At 40.0% G+C, this 24370-nt stretch overlaps 1 protein-coding gene across 1 annotated transcript in view; it reads right to left on the bottom strand.

Moving 5' to 3' along the window:
* Nucleotides 1–24370, bottom strand: part of SART1 (spliceosome associated factor 1, recruiter of U4/U6.U5 tri-snRNP) — a 1154259-nt gene that overhangs the window by 769837 nt on the left and 360052 nt on the right. The window contains exon 7 of the mRNA XM_044073787.1: nucleotides 18003–18102. Coding sequence (XP_043929722.1) covers nucleotides 18003–18102 — 100 coding nt within the window. The remainder of the gene's footprint in view (nucleotides 1–18002; nucleotides 18103–24370) is intronic.

Here is a 24370-nt window from a genome sequence, read left to right as displayed (position 1 = left end):
ATTGCTGGAGCCATGTCAGACTCCAAACCAGTTACAAGTGGCGTCCCACAAGGCTCAGTCCTGGGACCTCTCTTGTTCAGTATATAATTCTCGGAGGTACAGGCCAACACGGAAGGACTGTGGCTGACCAAGTTCGCAGATGACTGCAAACTGGGCGCCATAATCAACTCTCCAGCCGACACAAGCATCCTCCAAAAGGGCCTCATAGAAACAGACAACTGGTGCCAGAGCCATGGCCTCAAGCTAAACTCCAAAAAGTGTACAGTCATCCCCTTTGGCAAAAACAAAGTGCTCACAAATTACCACATAGGTGGTAATCCATTAAGTACAGAAGAAGTAATTAGGGACCTGGGGACCCAAGTTGACAGCAATCTCTCATTTGACAACCACGTGGCCAAAGTGGTTAGAAAAACATTTTATATAGCCCACCTAATCATGAAGGGATTCACATCTAGATCAGGGGAGGTCATCGTGCCTCTTTACTCATCCCTCATCAGGCCCATAATTGAGTACAATGCCCCTTTTGGGATGTACCTTACCAGGCACCTGCAGCAACTGGAAAGACCCCAAAAGTACCTCACCAAGAGGATCAAATGGGCTCAAACAGATGCCATATGCTGCCCGGTTAAAGAAACTCCAGCTCTACTCAGTGGCATACCGCCTGTTCAGAGGCGATCTGTGCCTGACGTATAAAGCCATGTCCAACCCGGAATTAATGGACATGCTGCACCTCAGAAAATCCAAATCCTATTGAGTTACACGCTCGAGAGACTTGAACCTCAGCACTGAAATAAATAGGACAAGCTGGAGGGACAGATTCATAACCCAGAGGCTCCCTTCACTCTGGAATAAAATCCCAGTCCAGGTTAGGCAGAGTCCCTCATTGACTCTCCAAGAGGAATCTTGATGAGTGGATGGGAGATCGTAGGTTTACCCCGGGTATGACTTCTGTGTCACTGTTAGACAGAGACACAGTATACTAACCTCAAAAAAAGGGCATAGCAAAATTAATTTAAAATGGGTGGCGAAAGCCAAACACATTCTGGCTAGGCTTATAAATGCCCTAGGGCAGATAGCCTAGTATGAACCTATGAACCTAAAAGTGCTTGGTGCAGGCAAGAGGAAGTCATTGGGACTGTTTCCTGTACGGTTGTGATTTGTCTTCTCCACCTTTGGAGGTAGAGGCACTCCACTGCTTAGACCTGTAGGAACCTTGCGGCTGTGATCTGCCTCTATGGTGTCTGGATCTGCCCCTTTGAGGTCTGTCTGAGACTGGAAAAGACCAATTCTTTGTAGGCCAGTGTCTGCTAAATCTAGGTGGCTGTACCTGTAAGAAATCCTTGACCATTTGCATAGAGTTAGCTTTGTCCTCCATTTTTTTAACACCTCTTCTGCCTTAACACCAAACAAGGTATCCTGTTGTAAAGGAGCATCTAATAATTTTGCTTTAACATGGTCAGGCAGATTTTGTTCCTTTAACCAAGCATGCCTCCTAATGACAGAATCCGTAACAGCGGCCCTGCAGGAGGCCTCCAGAGAATCAAACCCACATTGCAAAGTATGCTTTCCAACTTGTTCAGCTGCATGCAATAAATCCTGCATTTCTTAGTTTTCTGCACATTCAGAATTTGCCATCATCTTCTATTTAAGCAGTGTCATGACATATTGCTGACATTTGAGCATATGAAACTGGCAATTTAAAGCCCTTATAGCCAAAGTAGCAGATGTGTAAATCTTTTCCCCATCTATCCATTGCCCTAGAATCCCTGTCAGAGGGGGTAGGGATTTTTTGTAGTAGAAGCCTTGACCCCTTTCAGACCCTGTGAAATAGTTTCTGGGTCTGCGGTAGGGTTTTTGAAAATGAATTTGAGAGTCAGGGACCCTGTAGTATCTGTCCGGCTTAACAGGAGCTGGAGGTAAAGAGTCAGGGGTCAGACTAGACTCGAGAACACATCATCTACAATGTCTAACACAGGTGGAATAGTTAGAGGCCTGTGTTGAGGTAGTAAAAGGAAGTCTGAGCCTTTTCTTAGATTCTGAAAAATCTTGGCTCTCCCAGTGGAAGTGCTCCCTCATGGTATGCAATGTTTCCTCAAAAGAGTAGTCCTCAGGAGGAGAAGCTGAAGGAACTGACTCTTTAGCATCAGAATCCTCATAGGGGGGAAGAGAATATTCCTGATCAGAACAGGAATCAGAAAAAATGGACACCTGATCTGAAGATTCATAGTCTGTCTCTTGCCTAGGCCTCTTATCAGGAGGGGATGGGAACCCCTGATCAAGGTAATTAAGTCTTCGGCCATTTTAAGCATCTGTTTTTTGGGCATGGAGGCCTGTCCTTGTGGCTGGTGAACTTGTTTCTTTGCCTTTAAATGTGTTTTAGCCTTTGAAGTCGGTTTAATATATAATTGTTTGGGTCTGAATACACCCTCAGAAGCTGATGCCTGCTCAGCGGTTCTGGACCCATCTGAGGGAATAATCTCCGAGGCTCCAATACCTTGAGTTTCCAGCGGCCTGGCAGACTCCACGTGGGAGTCGGTAGCGGCCTGCGACTCTAAAGTAGCGGGCGTAAGGGGCTGTGAAAGAGCCTCACTGAGGACTGGCAAACCGGCGACTTGCTTAGAAGCTTCGTCATCGTTTTTGGACCTCGGTTGCCTGTCTTTCTTTTCGATTTTTGTGAACTCCGGTAGTCGGATGGCTATCCGACGACATTGTATAATTAAATCTTTGCCCAAAATAGCTTAATGCAAAATCGTACCAATGCTTAATAGTGCGTTGGTTAAATCTATCACAAAACCGCCAACTAGCAACGTCATGGTCAGAGCCTAGGCAAGGAATACAATAAGAATGAAAGTCCCTATGAGTTATTTGTTTCCTAGGCAAGGAATACAATAAGAATGAAAGTCCTTATGAGTTATTTGCTTCTCACAAGAAATACAATTATTAACTTTTTCTGACATCGGTCTGGAGCAAGAAGTTTCCCCAATGGGGTACTTAGCATGTAATGAAGACTTCGGATCTGAAACTCGAACATGAATATCTCAGGAGTCAGCTGACCGGCACTTGCGAACTGCTTCTGCTTCGGGCACCACGCGGCAAGAAAGACTAAATAAAATGGTGTCTGCTGCATCTTTTATACCCCTGACGACCTGACGTCAGGGAAGAGGCGACAGCAACTGACGCAGGACCTAAGACTTTGGAATTCGGGCTGACTGAGGGCAACCTGCCAGCAGGATAACCCAAATGTAATGACTGCAACAGTGAAACACGAAGAACATCTGTTGGATCCAAAAAAGGCCTTTTTGAAGTTTTGTCCGAGGTCTTGGATGAAACGGAAAAAGAGCACAGAGATGATTGAGGCAAGTTTTTGGATGCTTCTCCAGAAATAGCATCGCCAAAAGAAGACAGTAAAAGGCCCTTTCAAGATTAATTTATTATTGCATTCTACAAACGCACAGGGATTGAACACATGACACATCGCACAACTCTTTTGCAGATGAAAAGAGCCAAGGCAGTAGACACAATGAGTGTGTGAATCAGAGAAGGGAATCTTTTGTCCACATTTCCCACAATCTTTAAAACCCGCAGGTACTTTCTCTTTTTCAACCATGATAATAACAGTTATAGTAAGTACAGAATAAACTGTAAACAACACTACAGGAAAGCTTAACAACAAAAAACAAAAGGAAGAAAATAAAAACCTTATTTTGTGTGTTTGTGTGTGTATGTGTATATATATATATATATATATATATGTGTATATATATATATATATATATATATATATATACACACACACACACACACACACACAATTTTTTTTTTTTTTTTTTACAAGAGGGGAAAGGGACTACCTACGAAGGTAGCAAGGCAATGATAAATGCAGAAGGTAGGGGAGAGAAATACTAACTATAATAAGGTAGAGAAATTTATAAGAATTTAAGAAAAAAATAATGTAGAAAAAAAAAAAAAAATCACACTTATCTATGTGAAATAACCACGTCTTTCAACCTAATGGTGGCAAATGAGAGCTAAAGTAATGGGGAGGCTGCATTATGGGTAAAGGAGAAGCTCAAGAGTTCTGGATTGATACAAGCATTTTACAAGCAGCAAAGTCGGATCCGATGTCTTGGATCCGAAGCTGTCAGTCGAGGACGGAATGAAAATTGTCAACATCAGATGCGACTTTTATACATTTCCATAGGTTTTCAGTGTACTTTGTTATGGTTTGGCTCCATCCAGTTTGGGGATTCTTGTTTGTCGGTTTGGATCCTAAGTGAAAGACCAGCACTGGCAAAAGTTTTGAGTAGAATCTAGAACAGAAGCTGCTGTTAAAAGGATAATTAGTACTGCAAATAAAATACTGCATGATAAAGAATAGTTGCGCAAGAACGTAACATAACCTTAGATGTCCTTCTCTTCCATGTTGCAGTACTCATAACTGTAGGGAGGTTGCTGCCTGCAGCACCGGACATCCAGCCAGTATACCAAAGTCTTAGGAGCAGGGTACATCTAACCTTTGATGCCAGAGCCATAAACCGACAGTGGCTATAAAAGTGACGTCTGCATGTACTCACTTCAGAATGGACTGCCGCATATAGTATTACCCCTGGCAAGCAAGGAAGTGGAAAGTGGGAAGCTTTTCAGACCCACATGCGAGACCAGGCCAGAAGGTGCCTCATGGAGGCATGTGCCTGCTGCTGCGGATTGATTTGATGGCAACACAGACAGAAAGAGGGAGGGAGGGGGAGAGAGAGATGTCCCATCAGGTAGATAAACAGATAAAGAGGGGGTAGGAGGGTGGGACTGAATACTGCAACATGAAAGAGGACATCTAAGGTTATGGCAAGTTCTTACACAACTACTCTATGTCCTTCTATTCTCATATTGCAATATTCATAACTGTAGGGAGAGTATCAAAGCTTTTAGGTATGAGCCTGGGAGGAAGGATGAGGTCACTGGTGTATGAGACCATGTAGGAAAGATCTAACAAACCCAGTTCTGGCTCTAGAAACTAAATCTAATTTATAATGCCTGGTAAATGTATGGACTGATGACCATGTAGCCGCTTCTAGGATACAAGCGTAGTCTAACCCTCTGAAGGTGGCCACTGAAGAAGCAGCTGCTCTGGTGGAATGAGTTCTCACATTTTCAGACAGAGCTTTCCCATGAAGGGAGCAACATGCAAAGATAGCCTTTGAAATCCATGAAGATATAGTTTGTTTTGAGACTGCCTTTCCTACGGCCCTTGAGTGAAAGGAGACAAACAGCTGGTCCGACATTTTGATGGGTATGGTTTCGTCCAGGTAATACCCAAGTTTGTCTGTGGACATTTAAGGAATGTAGAGTTCTTTCAGAGGAATTTTGAGGTTGAGGGAAGAAGACAGGAAAGTTAATGGTCTGATTCAGGGACAGCCCATTAACCACCTTAGGCATGAAGGAAGGAAGGATTAGCCCTGAGGGAAACCCTGGCTTTATGGAAGATGAGGTAAGGAGGGATGGCCATAAGGGCTTAAATTTCTGATACCCCCTGGCAGATTTGAGGGCCACCATCAGCACTGTTTCCCAGGTACATACCTTCAGTGATGCTGAATGAGCTGGTTCAAATGTAGGTAACGTGAGTTTTTCAAGGACAAAATTTAAGTCCCATGTAGTAGGTATTGGCTTATGAGGGGGGTAAGATATGGAGGATCCCATTCAAGAAGAGCTTAACCTCTAACCTGGATGCCAAAGGAGGTACCACAGGAAGACAAGCAGAAATGGCAGACAAGTGGACCTTAACAGAAGAGTACGTCAGTCATGAATGTAGAAGCTCACACAAGTAAGAAAGGACCATGGGTACAGGAATGAGTAATGGGTGCTGTTTTTTCTTTTGACACCAACAATAGACCTGGGAAGGCATACAATAAAGCCCGCAGACAGTCAAATTCTCTTCCTTTAATGTCACAACCAAAGCACAAAAACAAAGCTCTGAATTACGTTTTCGTTTGTAAAACTTCATCAGATGTGGGCTGAAATAAACATAAGTATTTATACCAATCCCAATTAAGACAGACCCTATCACAAAGCATTTTAATACACATAATTGATGTTTATCTAAAACTTTTAATAATTCTATAAAATATACTTTCTATGACAAAAAAACCTTTTCACAAAATTCTTCTAGTTAAAAAAGCATTCAATATGTAATCTTAAATACAATTAAAATAATAAATATGTTGGAATATAAAACATATATTATTGTGCAATATAAGCTATTCCATTATGTTTGTCTTTTCGGCTTTTCCTAGTTAGGGGTCGCCACAGCGGAACTCTGGTCCGCTAATGATTGGCAGTAGATTTTTATGGTGCCGAGTTGCCAGCCCGACGCCCAACCTTCAGCGAAGGCACGCCCATTCACACATGTCTTTCGGAGGCCACTCGACCATGGGGAGGACATGCAGACTCCACACAGAAGGCACTCCAGCCGAGAATCGAACAGGAGAACCTCTTGCTGTGAGGCAACAACGCTATCGCTGTACCACCACAGCTTTATAAGCTATTCCATATAGAGGAAAGAAAAATCATTCTGTTGATTTATTGCACCATCTTGTGGTCATCTATGAAATCATACTATAAAAATATGAACATTTTATTATTAAATAAAACACATTTTTTTTTAAATTCAATAATGATGTTTGCTCTTATTGAAATAAAACATAAATGAGCAATGGATTAAGACCTTAAATAATGTTTTGAACCATTTTAAAAGGATTATGTTAAAACATTTTAAAAAATGCAGAGAACAAATGCATAAAACCACATTTCTTTTGAAAAAGTATAACTCAAGGATCCAGGTTGTTTGCTAAACTGTAACTTATAATTTTGCAGCTCTAAGTTTGAGAAGGGGGGGCTATAGAGAAATACAATCATTCAACCCTGGCCACTTATTAGCCTGTACAGTTGCCTGCCACCAGAGCTCTCTATACTCGTTTTTTTCCTCCCATAAGCCTCCCCTTCCATCAATTTTCACCCTTTCCAATACAAAGAACAAAAAGTGGGCATCTTCACAGTCATGTTTATGTTTATATAGAGCGTTAGTTTCTTTATTATTTTGTATGTCGTATATATGCTCATAAATTCTTCTTCTTAATTTACGCTCTGTCTTTCCTACATAGAATACTTGGCAAGCTTGATATTTTGCCAAGTAAACTAAACCACTATTGTCACAATTGTTAAATTCTTTCCTTTCTATTACCATATTCCTACTTTCTAAGTGAATAGTTTCTTTATTAACAATGTAGGCAGACTGTGAACAATGTCCACATTTGAAAGTTCCATTTCTTCTTTTATTATTTGAAGAGTCAGAGACGTAATTCTTTTCTAGCAAATTCTTCAGGGTATAAGAATTTTTGTATACTACTTTCAACCTTTCCTTAGTTATCCTATTTAAGTCTGTAATGGCAATGAATCTATTCCATTACTTGTCAATAATCCCCCTAATTAAACTGGAACAAGCATTGTATTCTATTACTAAGGCCCTATTAAAATTCTCTTCTAGTTTACCTTGTCCTGTACTTTCTTCCGTACAGCCTAAAATAGGTTTAAATGTTGTTAATCTTCCTACTAGGACCTCTTTCTCAATTTGTTCAACTAAACTATCTGGGTAGTTCCTTGTCCTAAACATCTGATTTAAAATTTTCATTTCTTCTACAAAATCATCATTATTAGATGTCATTCTGGAAGATCTTATGTACTGACCCTAACAGATTTCTTTTTTGATGCATAGGGTGAGCACTGTTAAAATGTAGATAAGAATTCGAGTAAGTGCTTTTCCTGTACACCTTAGAGTTGAACTTATTGTCTCTCTTGTAAATCTCTACATTCAAGTACTGCACCTTTTCATATTTAACACTGTGTGAATTTCAGAAATTTGTGGTATTATTTAAAAAGTTAATGAAGTCAGGAATCTCTTCTTCAGGTGCCACTCAAAAAATACAAATGTCATCCAAGAATCTTTTATACAGGAGTCATTTTGGCTATGTATATAATTTAATACCTGCTTTTCCTCCCATTTTGCTAAAACTAAATTTGCATAAGTTGGTGCGCAGGCTGCACCCATGGCTACACCTTTTATTTGGGGAAAATATTCCACTTAAAATAAATAAAATTGTATTTCAAGATTAAATCTACTAGTTGTAAAATAACTGTACATTCATTATGGATTAAAATGTTGTCTTCAAATATTGTTTCTTCTAGCAGTGCTAGTCCTTTTTCATGGGGAATACTAGAAAATAAGTCAATTACATCAATGGTAAGGAAATTCATATCTTCTTTGTATAGGTCTTGTTTTATAGATCTAAGGAAATCCCAAGAATCTCTTAAAATATTTTTTCTCATTAACCATGACATTTTAAGTTTTGAATCAACATATTTAGCTAGAGGTAGGGTTTTAGATCCTTCAGCTGACACAATAGGCCTTAAAGGTGGCTCTACCCCATTCTTATGTACTTTGGGTATCCCAAATACAGTTGGTATCCTTGGTCTGTCCACCTTTAAGTACCTCTATGCTTTTTGGTCAATTAAACCCTCCAACAGTAGTCCCTCCAGTGCCTTATCAATTCTCCGATAAGCTATATTAATTTCATTTTTGATGTACTGGAGTACTTACTGGAATCCCTTAGTATTTCATTCATTTTACCTTCGTATGTGAGGACATCCATTAAAACTACCCCACCTCCCTTGTCTGGTTTCATAACTCTTACATTTATATCTTTTCTGAGTTCATTCAATACAGTATTTTCCCTTGTATCTAAGTTTCTTTTGTATCTTTATCAAAGTTGTTTCTAATTTCATTTTCAAAGTTTTTTATTTGAGGGTGTAAGGGAGGATTAAACACACTTCTCTTCACCAAATTTGTTGGCTCACGAATTGTTTCCTGACTAAATACCTGAAAATTGACTTTTCTTGTGAATGTTTTAACATCCAATAAAGTGTTTGCAAGATCTCCTTTTTTGAGGGATATAAATGTAATGCCTTTGGGTAACAAACTAAAATGTTCGTTTTTCAGTTCTATGTGGCTGAAATTATACATACTAAAATCTTCCTTACTAAACCTGTAAGGGTTGTTGATATCCTGAATGATATCTTTCTTTTCCAAGTCGGAGGGGTTGGTACTCTCAACCACTAGTACCTTCCCCTCCCCCTTCTTGCTCCCCCCTGAAAATTTGAATAATACTGTTTTTGTTGATATTCATTTTTATTCCCCCACAAGATGGTGCAATAAATCAACAGAATGATTTTTCTTTCCTTTATATGGAATAGCTTATATTGCACAATAACATATGTTTTATATTCCAACATATTTATTATTTTAATTGTATTTTAAATTACATATTGAATGCTTTTTTAAGTAGAGGAATTTTGTGAAAAGGTTTTTGTCATAGAAAGTATATTTTACGGAATTATTAAAGGTTTTAAAGGTTTTAGGTAAACATCAATTATGTATATTAAAATGCTTTGTGATAGGTTCTGTCTTAATTGGGATTGGTATAAATACTTAATTATGTTTTTTCAGCCCGTTTTACAAACGAAAACATAATTCAGAATGTTAATGCAGAGATTTGTTTTTGTGCTTTGGTTGTGACATTAAAGGAAGAGAATTCGACTGTCTGCAAGCTTTACTGTAAGCCATCCCAGGTCTACTGTTTGTTATACAAGTAATCTTTGTGGACCTACTGCAATTTTCTTTGGATTCTTTTGACACCACCTGGGGAATCTTTTCCATTTTGACACATAATTTCTCTTGGTACTAGATTTCCTGGCCTCCTGCAGGACACTGTGTAAGTCCTCTGAGTATAGGTGTCTGAAGGGGATCAGAACCCTATCACCCATAAGGTGAGTCGGAGATTAATCACTTGCGGGTGTATTAGGGACCCCCCCTGTCTTGTATGAATAGGTCTAAGGGGTGGGGTAACCTGTGGTGATTGCCCTTGGCTAAAAGGTGAAGAAGGGGAAACCAATGCTGTCTTGGCCAAAAGGGAGTCACCAGCAGGATTTTTGATTTGTCCCTCTGGATATTCAGAAGGACCTTCTGAATCAGTGTGAAGGGGGAAAGGCATAAAGATACATTCCCGTCCAAGAGAAAGAGAAGGTGTCCACTTTCCAAGCCTGTGTGTGTGGATCCCTTGTACAAAACAGAGGCATCTGCCTGTTCTGGGAGGAGGCAAACAGATTGCCAGAGGAAAACCCTACTTGTGTATAAAATCCAGGAACACCTCTCTGTGAAAAATCCATTTGTGAGAGGGTGCAGTGGTTCTGCTGAAAGCATCTGCCATTGTATTCTTTGCTGAATTAATGTACACTGCTTGCAGGTGGATATGAAGTGTTGATGCTAGGGATCAAATCTGTATGGCTAGGCTGCAAAGAGGGTAAGACCTTGCCCCCCTGCTTGTTTATGTACCATAGGACAGTCATATTGTCTCTGACTACTTTCAAGGTGCCTGGATGGAGGACTTGTTGGAAGATCTGTAATGCTAGATAAAGGGCCCTCATCTCTTTGATACTGATGTGGTCCCTTTGCCTGACAGGAGACCACTCTCCCTAAACTTTGTTTAATTTGTGGTGGTGTTGTAGAACTGCCCCCCAACCCAGGTTTGAAGCATCTGTTAAGATTTGCCGTAAGGGTGGAGGTATCTGCAAGAGTATGTCCTGGTTCAGATTGATGGCTGCAATCCACCATTCCAGTTCTTTTTTCAGGCATGGCAGGAAAGGGACAGCGATATCCAGAGGGTGAAAATGTTGGATCCAGCGAGTCTTCAGTACCCACTAGAACTTTCTCATATGTAGCCTTGTCAAAGGGAGCATGGATATCAAGGATGCCATGTGGCCCAGGGCTCTCAGGATTTCTATGGCTGATAATGTTTACGAGTGAGAAGATTTTTGAGGTAATGGGTGAGGTCTTATCTTCCAGCAGGGAATGAAGGTTGCCATCTTGGCTGTTCTTATCCTGCACCCTGAGAAGACTAGGTCTTGTGTGGGGGTCAGGTGGGACATCTCCTGGTTCACAGTGAATCTTAAGTTTGCCAGGATTTTGGTCACTAGGTGTAGGTGAAGGTAAAGGATGCGATGGTCCTGGTGGAGTATTAACAGGTCATCTACATATGGGTATATCTGAATACCCTGCATTCTGCAGTGGGCAATCACTGGAGCTAGACACTTTGTGAACACCCTGGAAGCTGTGGAAAGCCCAAAGGGTAATGCAGAAAACTGAAAATGCAAGGACCTTACTGAAAAACGTAGGAATATCCTGTAACAGGGGTGAATGGAAATGTGAAGGTAGGTGCCCTTCAAATCCAGGAATACCATAAAGCCCTGGTGGGGAATAAGGGGTAAGAGCAAATGCAAGGTGAGCATTTTGAAGGTGGGAACCTTGAGAAAAAAGGTTGAGTACAGACAAATCCAGAATTGATCTCAAAGGATCATCCTTTTTTGGGACCAAAAACATCCTTGAGTAAAATCCGGTGTTCGTCTGCTGTGGTGGTATCCTTTTCTATGGTGCCCTGAGCCTGAAGGTGAATCCCAATAGAGTGGAAAAGATGAAACTGGCTTGGAGGAGGTTGGGGTATCCCCTGGAAGGGGAGTCGTGCCCACCAAGTCAAAAAATAAACTTTTTGAATGATGGAAAGGACCCAGGCCTCTGAGGTGATCTTCCGCCAGGAGGGTAGGGAGAGGGTGAGGCATAGGGACAGGGGGGTGGATGGAGGTAGTGGGTTTGAGTCACAGTGGAGGGGTTCTGTCCTGGGCAGGCTACCTCCGAAAGGAATTGGTATTAGCGGAGGAAGGAAGTTTAGGAGTGGAATGTTTCCTAGGTTGCCTCAGTCCCTTAAGCCTGTGATGGAGCAGAGTGAGATGACTGTCTCCTAACAAAGGTAGTCCTTTGAAGGTAGCTCCTATGGTACCTACGAATAGGTGAAACCAGTAAATGTTTTAAATTTTGCAATTCCTTTCCCTTCTCTTACAGGGATTTGAGGAGTTCTGCGGAAGCTGCACCGAAAAGGGCCTTATTATCTAGTGATACATCCAACAACTTGGTTTGTACTTCAATAGGAAGGGGTTGGAGCTTCACCCAGGAGTATCTCCTCAGGACAGAGCCTGAAGCTGCAGATTTTGAAAAGGCCTCCACTGCATCATAACTGCATTTAATAGAGTGCCTAGTCAACTGTGAGGCAGTGGAGAGTAGGGAGTTAAGTTGGGTCTTAGCAGGTGAGTCTGGTTCACCAGGTATGAGAGCTGAAGCCTTAGACAAGGTGCTGAAAACAAACTTGGCCATGTGGGTTTGATAATTTGGAGCTCTGATGGCAAGTGCGGAGGAAGTATAGACCTTCTTTCCTAACCTAGCCACAAACTTGCTGTCCTTGTTAGTATAGGGAATAGAGAGTTTGAAGGCAAATATCTACAGGATTTGTCAGCTGAGACTGCTATGACTGCAGGGTCTGCAGGGGGGTTCTTAAACAGGTACTGTGTATCCTGAGGGACTTTACAGAACCTGTTTGGACATTTGGAAGCTGGGAGCTGACAGTCAGGGGCCTGTGAAGCAGCCAAAATGGCATCATGAAAGGCAGGAAGCAAGGCAGGGACTGCAGAAGGGGAGGGCTGATCCATTTGTAGTAATTCAAAATAATTTTTTTTTTTTTTTGTTTGTTTCTGAAACATGAGGCCTGCCATTTGAAGTGTTCGCTCAAGAGTGACAGAGAGCATCTCCAAAAGCAAATTCTTCCCCTGAAGATTCAGGACTGATCAAGTCCTCTTCCCCATGGGTAATTAAGGCCTTGGGAGATTCAATTTGAGAGCAGTAAGCAAGGAAATCTTCAGAGGAGGAGTATTCTTCCTCTGATTCTTCTAAGACCTGCACTGGTGAAGAATCAGATTGAGGTACCTGCGACTGAATGGCCAAAAAAGATTTGGGGTAAAAACTTCACATCCAGGTGCAAGTTGTGGTTCTGTATGCTTTAATTTCTGTTTTCTCTTCACAGGAGTTAAAGGATGGGTTGATTTAGAGGCAGATGTCTGGGAGGATGGCAGAGCAGGAGTAGGTCCCACCGACGCCATAAGCCGTGGTTCCCCCTCACCATCAGGAGCTGATGACTGGTCTACCTTACTGGACGTACTCAGCATTTCCACCGAACCGGCTTCCATCACGGTTCCTGGTTCTGGCTGAAAACAGATGTCCAATGGGACCCTGGGCTACCATCTGCCTCGAGAGTCTCACCGGACTCCTGAGGTGCAGCATGGGCATCAGGCCTAACTTTTTTGCCCTTCTTCCGAGGGAGCTCATTGGAAGTACCTACCCCACCCTCCATACCTAATGATAGAAGCCGGAGTCTCTGGTTCTAGAGATAAAGTTTTAGAGCAGCCAAATGGCTGCAAAGTGTTTTAGGCACAAACGATTTACAAATGTCACAAGACATATGGTTGTGGGCCTCCCCTAAACAGAATAAGCAATTACCATGCATGTTCTTGTGTGGAATTTGTCTTCCATAAGCACACCTCCCCATTCTACTTGACATGTACATCTGAAAAGCTAGACGAGATAACAAAAAACTCAAAGGGTACTTATCTGTAGCGGACGGCCGAGTCAAACTAGTGAACTACTTCCCGAAGTCGGTGATCAGAGGTCTGCAAATCACTGCAGCAGAAAAGTTCTGAAGTGGGTACATGCAGATGTCACTTTTATAGCCAATGTCGGTTTATGGCTCTGACAAACGTCGCACATACCCCTGCTCCTAAGACTTTGGTACACTGGCTGGATGTCAGTGCTGCAGGCAGCAACCTCTCTACAGTTATGAATACTGCAACATGAGAATATAAGGACATCTAGGAATTAATCAGAGGAAATTAGAAAGGACTGGGAAGATAATATGGATAAGCAATTCACAAAGAAACAATGGGAGGATATTATGTATGGTTCCCAAACATGCAACAAAGTCTAGAAGAGTTGGGATTTTTTTCTTGGAAGCGTTTATATAGTGATTTTTACACCCCAAGGAGACTCCACAAATAATTTTTCCTCAACTAGATTGCAAATGTTAAGGTATGTCAGGGAAGAAAGTGGCAATTAGGAACACATTTTTGGGAGTGCAATGAGTTTAAAATTTTCTTGCAGAATACTTAGTTAGAAATACTGGGTGAGCAAATTGGTGCAAGGAAATTATTTCTGAGCTGTGATACAAAATCAGAATTGCCTAGACATAGTAAGGCCTTGCTAAGTTTAATTCTATTGTCTGCCAAAAAAAAGCAATGACTAGAAAATGGAAATGAGTCTTAACCAACCTTATTAAATGTAATGAATTATAGTAATAGAGAAAAAAGAAATGGAGGTGGGATCTTTAGAAAAGTTTAGGAACAAATTACATAGAAAACAAATGTGAATTGGAACAATACATGCAGAATAATGTTTTGGAGGAGGAATGAGGTTTAAGGGAAGGCAGGATTTGAATGAGCTATGTAAGGCTCAATTGGCAATGGCTGTATAAAAGATTATATGTGATGTATAATGTCTGCAACTGAAAATATCTCCATACAGTTTTTCATTGATATACATGTATGTCTGTCTTTGTCATTAGTGATAATTCAATAAAGATTTTTATTTATTTTCTTTTTTTAAAAAAACTAGAGTCAAATGTTAGGGAGTGGGACAATCAGAACATCCTGTGGACTACCCCATCTCCATCCCCACAATCGCCTAGTGAGTTTGGCTATAGCTGCCTTGGGAGGTGCCTGCGAACTTCCATACATGTACAATCTCTCAGCCAAGATGCATGCCTCTTGTAACATGCAACTCTGTGTGCCCTGCTGATAGACATACAAAAAAGTGCAGAGAAGCTAGGTCTCACTACACATAAGCAAATAAAAAAAAAATGTTTTACAAAAGTTTCTGTTGGAGGAACTCAATGGACTTGTTCCAGACAAGCTGGTCAGTCACAGTCATGCTCTAGACATCCCAGGTTGAACCATCTAAGGAGTTGAGTCACTGGTTAAAGGGCAAATACAATCCTCTGTTAGACATGGGAAAACATGTAAAGTATGAGAAGCCAAAAGTTACCTCAAAGACAGACCCTATGAGAGAAATCTTTGGAGCACGATGATGATCGACCTATACAAACTTCCATACATCATAAATTTATAACTGGGAGCCAGTACTTGTTTGGCATTAGTTGTCATCCCCCACACACAATAAAAATCCCTACCTTATGGGGAACTAGTAAGGTTATTCAGAATTTGTAATAATGAAGTGCATAAGGAAGTTCACCAAACATTGTTCATGTTTTGTGGAGGGGATATGATAGAGATACTATGGTGGAAGCTGTGGGGAAAACTGATGGATTAAATTCTATACAAGATCATGAATATAAGAGTAAAAATAGTGTACATGAGACAGACAGTGTAGGTACAATGTTTTTTGTTACAACTTATAACATTTTGGGTGAAAAGATTTGGAAGTTAGTTAATTATTACTGGACTTTTCTAAAAAGATATGTTAAGCTAAACAAAATAATTTGCAACAGGCCTTTTATTTCATATAGAAGGGTCAGAATTTAAAATATAAGTTGGTTAAAGCTTATTTTGTTCTCCCTGAAAAAAATGCCATGTTACCTTTAAGATGTGTTGGTACTGTGTGCCCTGTAATAATTGTAATGTGTGTAAGTGTACAGTTCTTAGCTTTAGTAAAATCAACGGTACGGAATTTGAACCTGCTAATAGATTTTACTGACGGTGTTATATATTGTCTTAGGTGTCCCTGCAACCTGTTCTATATTGGACAGAGTAAAAGAAAGTTGCAGGAGCACATTAGGGACATTAAAAACAAAAAGCAGAAAGATCTATTGCTGTTCATTTTTTGGAAAGACATAACAGTGATTCTACACTGTTACAACCCACAGTTTTAGAAAAAGTGTTTGTTAGACTTGGAGATGTTGCACTGTTAAAAAATATATTACTGTATAAAGAAACTGTTCTTATTTTAAAATATAATACTCTTACCAGGGGACTGAATCATGAGATGAACTGGAAATATCTGCTTTAGTTAATTATTTTACTGTTTAATTGTTTGATTGTTTTATTGGTTGTTATGGCGGTGTATATATAGGGGAAGTTTTTGTAAAAGGAACATTACATTTTGAAGGCATTTTTGGCCGAGGCGCTAAATAGGGTTGCCACCTCTTCAAATGCCCAAAGTGGGACATTTTTTGTAGAAACGTCAAATTATACGGGGCAAAGCACAGGAAGCTTTCCTAAACAGGTGCCAAATATCAAATGTTAGAGTACAAGTGTACACACCCATACAAAACAAAAAAATAATAGCACCAAATACTGACTGGAAACCAGATGTCAAAAATTAGAAATGGAGCCTGCCTAACAATTCTGAACCATTAAATAATGTCATCTGACATAGTTAAGTATTCATGTAACTTGACAACCTAACATTTAATAACTTTTCCTTACTACCATTACTAGGAGTACATGACAACATGAACTACCAGTGCAGCTTAAGCCAGAAATAAAATGCCACTAACCTCTGCACCGGACAGGAACACAAAGCAAGACTATGAAGTAAAACTGTTTAAATCCACACATACATTAAATAAATCAGCACTCAGGGACAGCTACTCTTCCATCACCATGACTACAAAACATGTCTAAAGTACTGACATTTCGTTCTAATGTTCTATTAATCAGTTAAATACAAAATTTAACAGCATAATACTTACAGAAAAAAAATTCTCTATGACCAGAATACCACATTTTATACAAACTTCTCCTCAGAGACTCTGATTCAGAGAAAGCACAAAGAATGACTGTTCACTCCCAAGAAATCCAACTTTGAAGAGGGTTTACACCATTCCTAATGACTGAACTTCCCAAAAATCTTCTAAGTAATGAGTGAAAGCTCAGCCACTCAATCAAAAAGAATAGGTCTACTGCTAATAAAGCACAGTCCCCTTTTAAACATCTACTTTACCCAAAAGACAGCTTTCCCACGGACAGCTTAAAGAGCTGCCTAAAATGATACAGACAACCTTGGAATACAAACTGAAACAATAAATACATTTGTTTCTGTGTGCAAAAAAAGGGAAAAGGGTGTGGTTGCATATATCATAGTTTTGGTGGCTCTAAGATTAGAATGTTGTTATATGAAATACTGACATCGTTAACAGTTTTTTTTTTAAATTAGTAACAAACATGGACTTACTACATTAAACAAAAACTAACATTTGACATTATGTCTAACAGTACTTTTAAGATTGCCATATTTCAGAAAGGACTTGAATTCCAAAATGAGCAACTCAAACATCTGCAGTACCACCCCTAAATAAAATGGAGTGTATTTGCAGTTACCACCTAAATTACAGTATTTATCACAAAATTAAATGCCTAATTCTGACTTCTTCTAATATAATGTTCTTCTTTCAGCTTTTCCCGGTTAGGGGTTGCCACAGCGGAACTCCGGTCTGCTAATGATTGGCAGTAGATTTTTACGGTGCCGAGGTGCCAGCTCAACGCCCAACCTTCAATGAAGGCACGCCCATTTACGCATGTCTTTCGAACACCACTCAACCGCGGGGAGGACATGCAGACTCCACACAGATGTTAAAATTGTTATTTTCACAAATAATTAGTAAGGATAACTGCACAGAATACAACTGGGTGGGGGTGAGAAACTTATAACATAGGTTTCTGACACTAAAGATTCATATGTGTTACATGCATGTATACAGTTTTCAAATATGTAATGAGCATAGCAGGCTAAGCAGCAATCAACAATGTAAGCACCATCCACAAAGTGTATCAGTATATCTCAAAATACTTTAATGGCATAACTGTTTACAGTACATAAACTCCATATGCCAGCTAGACAGTGAATCAGAATCACATCCAATCATCACCTAGTTGTGCTTCCAAGATTTTGAAACCAAGTTCTCTGTGAAAGAAAAAAAAAACTACCAACAAGTAAACTACTGAATTACCTCTATCCTTGAGGGTAAGAATAAAGTTTTCTCCTTCTCTGAAGGAATCAAGGGCATGTTCCACAGTGAGTCCATGCAGATCATGAGCTGTGTAGCTGTCCTGTGAATTAAAACAAAAGAAAAGTTGATAAGCTCTAAAAAGCTCTAAAAACACAGTCACCTGAATGGCTGTTAAATATCTGTCAATGAAGTAAAAGTGTTGGCATTTTACCCAAATTCTCCCTATACAAAATTAACACTAAGCATATAACAAAACTCTACAAATAGGCAGGCAATAAGATTTTCTGTGTGTGTTCTGAGGAATAGTTCCATGCATATGGAGCCTTCTGTTATTTCAGATATTTTTGATTGTGGTATACCCACACACCCCTTTGTGATCTGTCGTCAAGTTTCTCATGGACCTCCGTTGCAAACAGTACCTAATAAATATACGCACAGCATTAAACATGTGGTAGAAAACTACTGAACATCAGAAGTCTAACTTGCATGCGATTGGGATAAGGTAGGTTCCATAGACAAATCTGTGACAATAAACCAACAACAGTAAAATTGAGACTATTAAATTCTAAACCATAACATCAAGTATGCAGTTAAATGTACATGCGGTGAAAGCAAAATAAGGCTTTTTACACAGGGGAAACATCCTGCACTCCACACCCCCTTCCTTACATTTACTAACTCTGTAACTGCATAACCACTAAATAACAGAGCACTAAAAATGCTTTTCTGCTTAAACAGTACAAACATCAAAGTAAATAAATAAACACAGTTTTAGGCCACAAATGTAAAAAAAAAAAAAAAATGTAGCAATACATTATCAAAACCAGGCTAACCTACTCATATTTGATTTACCAGCTTCTCAACAATCCTATTTTGTTAAAAAGGGAATTTTCTCAAAGAAACCCTGTCCCCCTGTGGAAAATGAGACTGGGTTGACTCATCGTAAGAGCTTGCAACTCAGATACGCTTCTTGCGGAGATCAAAGCAATCCGTAAATCTTTTCATAGGTTCATAGGTGTGTGTACTAGGCTAATGGCCCTGGAGCCTTTACAAGCCTGGCCCACAAAAAATTGCTCAGGCATAGTGCCACCCGATGTTGGTTCACAGTGCCCACATCCAGTAGGGCAACTGGAATGATCCCTGGAGAGAACTTTCTGTTAACCATCCACTCGCCAAGATTTCTCTTGAAGACAGCCAGCGAAGTGCTCTGCTTGACATGAATGGGAAGCTTATTCCAGAGTATGGGCAGTCTTTGGGAGATAAGTCTGTCCTCCCTCCAGCATGTTCTGTTAATTGTGGTAATGAGGTTGTGACCTCTGGAGCCTGTGGCGCGGGGGGGGGGGGGTTGGGATTTCTTTAGGTGTAGCATTTCAAGAAGGGCTGGGTCGGACATGGCTTTGTAAGTCAAGCAGAGAATCACCTCTAAGTAGACGATAAGAGACTGAGAACAGCTGAAATTTCTTGAGTCTATCCATGCTGGACATGTGTTTAAGGCCTAGGATCCTTTTTGTGAGGTACTTTTGAGGCCTCTCCAGCTGTTGTAGGTGTCTGGTCAGGTACATGTTAAGCGGGGCATTATATTCGATGACTGGTCTAATGAGGGATGAGTAGAGAGGAATGATGACCTCTTTCTTCATGGATGCGAAACCTTTGGTTATAAGATGTGCCATGTAGAAGGACTTTCTGATCACAGTGGTAATGTGGTGGTTGAAGGTGAGGTGGCTGTCGACCAGGGTGCCCAGATCTCATATGGCCCCTTCAGTGTTCAGTGGGCTCCCATCAACGTGGTAATTCGTGGGAAATGAGTTTTTTCCAAAGGGGATGATAACACATTTTTTGGCGTTACGCTTCAGGCCATGGTTCTGACACCAGTCATTGGTCTGAGAGAGGCCCTTTTGCAGGATGTCTGCATCACTTGGGGAGTTGAGAATTACTCCTAGCTTGCAGTCATCAGTGAACTTGGTCAGTCAGGGTCCTTCGGTGTTGGCCTGGACTTCTGAGAAGTAGATGTCAAACAGGAGAGGGCCCATAACAGAGCCCTGTGGGATTCCACTCACGACTGATCGACAGTCTGACTTGGAATCCGCAACTTTCACTATGTGGGTCTTGTCTGTGAGCCAATTTGCAATCCACCTAGTGATGTAAGGATTGATGCCTAGTTCAGTGAATTTATCAATGATGCCTGAGTGGGGAATGGTATTCAAAGGCCTTGGCCAGGTCGAGGTAGGCTGTATGCACTGCCTTACCCTCATCCACAGACTTGGTGAATGCCTCGAAGAAGTCAACCAGGTACAGCAGGCAGGATCTCCCCTGGACAAAGCTAAACTGTGTGTGGGAGGGGTCAAGAGTTTGGAGATTGCCTATATCTTTGTTAAGCAGGCCCATGATGATGTGGCTCCATAGCTTTGCATACCAGACTTGTCAGGCTAATGGGGAGATAGTTCCCAGGGTCTGTAGTTGCTCCCCCTTTATGGAGTGGGATGACTGTAGCAGTGCACCATTCGTTAGGGACATAGCTTGAGGTAAGGCTGTGACTGAACAGGGCACACAAATGTGGTGCCAGTTCGTTTTGTAGCTTACGTAGGACGCAGCCAAGAATATTATCAGGTCCCATGGACACTGTATTCTTGTCTTTGGACAATGCAGCTTTTACCTGTGCTGCAGAAATGGTGGGTACCAGGCTTTCTTCTGGTATTGTGATGGGGCCCCTTGGGGGGGTAAAGTTGGCACTGAATCTGTCAGCAGGTATGTTGGCTATATCTGTTAGCTCAGTATAGGAGGTGCCAATGTGCAATAACTCCGAGCAAATCTGGGTATTGCCTTCGAGGTTTTGGATATAACTATAAAAGGCTTTGTGGTGGTTTTTGGTGTCAGCCACAATTCTGCCTTCATAGCTGGCTTTAGAGAATTTGATAAGGGATCTCAGCTTTTTGTTGAGACTGATAAGGGAGGTTTTCCAGTCTTGTGACTTCATTTTTTTCTGCAACAGTTTCTTCCTTCTGTTGTAGCATTTACTGATGGCTGCGGACCACCAGATTGGCTTCCTTTTTTGGAGGAGAGCGCCTTAGTTCCATCTGGTATGGCAAGGTCCATGCATTTGTGTACATGCTTGTACAGTGCACTGGTGTATGATTCGGCAGTCATGCAGCTATTTTCCATTGTCATGGGTGCCGAGAAGTTAGTCCCCTCTGTTTTTAGGAGCTTAAAGTTGGCTTTAGAGAAGTTTTTCAGGGTGGTCACCTTAGCGGGGGGGTGTAGGTGAGATGGAGATTTCTACGGTGATCAGTTTGTGTTCAGATTTAACCATGGAGGAACAGACTATAGGTCTGGAGCAATGGTCTGTCATGTTGGTGATAACCAGGTCGAGGACATTGCTTCTTCTAGTGGGGGTCAGAATGAGCTGGTCCAGGGCATTGGAATTGACAAATTCCAGAAAGCAAAAACCACAAAAGTTCACGATTCCAGAAAGCCAAAACTGAAGAAACACCACTGGAATAGTCAAAGACAAAGGTAGACCAAAAATTAGCATAAACTTGCGTTTATTGCTCGCTTTTGTCAGAGACTTCTTCAGAAAAAAACAGATACATTAACTCAATAACAATACAGGTTTAAATAATCAGAATGAACCAATAAAAAATGCACTTCAATTATGACAACGTTAAAATCAATTAACAAGGTAAAAATACAGAAAACATGACCAATATCACAAAACTATTTTTTAACATACACCCTACGGTGTTTTAAAAAAACATTTAATACTCAAAGCCTCATTTAATCCAGGTTCTTGATCAGAATTTAATGTTATTTGCCACAAAGCTTCTCTTTGCTGTAATAAGAGTTTTAAAATCACCACCCCTCACATCCAGTTCCTTTTGCTCCAATACTGAAAATAGAAATTTGTTGTACTGAGGGAATCTAAGTGTATGCTTATAAAAAGCATTTTTAATAGCTTTCTTTTTTATATCGTAATAATGCTCCCCGATTATAGTATGCAATGTATGAGTGGTCATCCCAATGTAAAAGGCACCGCAGTGGGAACACACCCCAATGTAAATCAACCTTTTACTTTTACAATTGAAATGACCAGGGACTTTGATAGTATAAGGCAAGTGTGCTAAACTTATGTATGGTCCTTCCAAAATATACCTACAGGTATTACAGCAACCACATTTAAACATGTCTAGGGCTCTATTACAGTTAGTTAATCTGTTACCAGTTGTTACTTCATTTTTTTCAAATAAAAATTTAAAATTACAATATTTCTTAAACACAAAAAAGGTCTAATTCCAACAACCTTAAAAAGGTCTTGGTTTCCTTCCAAAATTTTCCTTAATAATCTTTTGAACGAGCACTGAATCAACTGTCATGTCCAAACTGCAGTATGTCCTTTATTGGTTTTATTACTAATAAAGGACAACAACAATAGGGGGATATTGGGACATCATTTTGTTAATAACAAACTCAGCTGTGTTTCTTAACTGAACCTCCTGATAGCCCCTTTCAAGAAATAAACTAATAATAAATTTTACTTCATCTAAAAAATGTGAATTTTCACTAGTCATACGGCTTGCTCTTATGAAATGCCCTTTGGAATATTTTCTTCATAAAAGAAGGATGTACCGGTAATGTAAGTAACTATTTGTAAATGTGCCCTTATGATGTATTCGACTGACAAACCTACTCAAGCACAAATCCCATTCTAAATTAACATCTAAAAATTGACTTTCAACTCCACATCTCCAAGAGTGAATTTCAAAATCTCAGAGACTTTGTTTAAGGCTCCTACAAACTAGTGGAATCTATCTAAATTACCTTCTATTACAAAAATTAAGTCGTCCATGAATCTTTTGTAAAAAATAATCAAACTGGTTGAAAAAACTATACAAAATCTGGTACTCCCACCAACCTATTGGCAAAAGAGGAGGCAGTGGGGGACCCCATCGCTACCCCCTTAACCTGTCTAAAAATCTTTTTATTAAACATAAAATAATTATTGTTTAATAACATTTCCAGCAAGTCACAGTAGAAATTAACTTGATCATTAGAAAATTCAGAAAAATCGGTTTAAAAACTGTCTAACATATTCCACACCAGTATCGTGTGGAATACAAGTAAATAAAGATATCACATCTACTGTAAATAAAATGTATTTACTTGGTCAAACACAACACTTGCTGAAAAATTTCTAAAACAATTCAAAAAAATCTCAGGAGTCTTTAAGGTAAGATTCCAGTTTAAATATTAAAGGCTTGAAAAAGTAGTCGACCATCAATGAAACACCTTCAGTTATATAGTTGGGGGCAGATAGGATGGGTCTAAAGGGGGGGGGGGGTTGTTCGTTTTTTGTGAATCTTTGGAATTCCAAACAACACCCCCAATCTGAGTTTTTCAATGTTACAAAAATCATATATAGTTTTGTCCAAATTACCATTCAAAAAATTCTCAAATAAGAACGAATAAATCATCCTGTAACTGCTGTTAAAAACATTTAAATTCCCTTGCTCATACTCTTGCACATTGCTTAGCATGTTTTCAATACTGTTAACATTCAGTGTCCATTATTACAAGGGCCCCCCCCCCTTTATCACTTTTCATAATCCTTATTTTTTCATTATTCATTAGTTCAGTTAAAGCCTTTTTATCATCCTTAGTAAGATTATAATACTTGTTTGTTAAATTATCATGATTCAACACTTCCCTTATCTGTCTTTCACAGTTTCAAATACTTTTAAAGTATGGGAAAAGATAGGATTAAAAGACGAAGGCTTAACAAAACAACTGCTATTCATGTTAACATATCTTAAAATTAAATTTAAATTCAAAGACCTAACATATTTCTTCAAGTCCAACAAAATATTACTTACATTGTTTTTTTTTAGCTGGTACAAAATTCAAACCAAGTTTTAAAATTTTGCAATGGTTTTCATTCAGAACAAAACTAGATAAATTAATCACATTGTCAGCAACACTGTAATGTTCACTTAATTGTCCATGGAAGAGTCTGAAGCCATTCTATCCCAGTGTTCATTGTACCTGAAGTATCTTGGATGCATTATGCTGGGCTACCAGTCTAGAGGTGTCCGTATCCTTTAAGAATATGGAGACACCACCGCCTTTGGAGCTTCCGGCCGTATTCTGGGGGCGAAAGGTATGGAATGAGTTGTAGCCAGGGGTACTTTCTGCCGCTTTAAACCAGGTCTCCGTTACAGCACAGATGTCGACATTTTCCATTTTGAGGAGAGTTTCGAGCAAGTGCATCTTGAGATTTAGACTTCCAGCATTGAGCAGCATGACCCTCAGATTGCATTTGTTTGTAGCTATTACAGTGGAATTTTGGTCTTTGGAACACTGGCTAAAAAAGGCACTAT

The sequence above is a fragment of the Protopterus annectens genome, chromosome 6.part0 (assembly GCF_019279795.1).
Source record: "Protopterus annectens isolate FY-2018-M chromosome 6.part0, PAN1.0, whole genome shotgun sequence".
In the NCBI taxonomy this organism is placed as follows: domain Eukaryota; kingdom Metazoa; phylum Chordata; order Ceratodontiformes; family Protopteridae; genus Protopterus; species Protopterus annectens.
The sequence above is the reverse complement of the archived record's forward strand: the minus strand, read 5'-3'. Positions and strand labels throughout refer to the sequence as shown.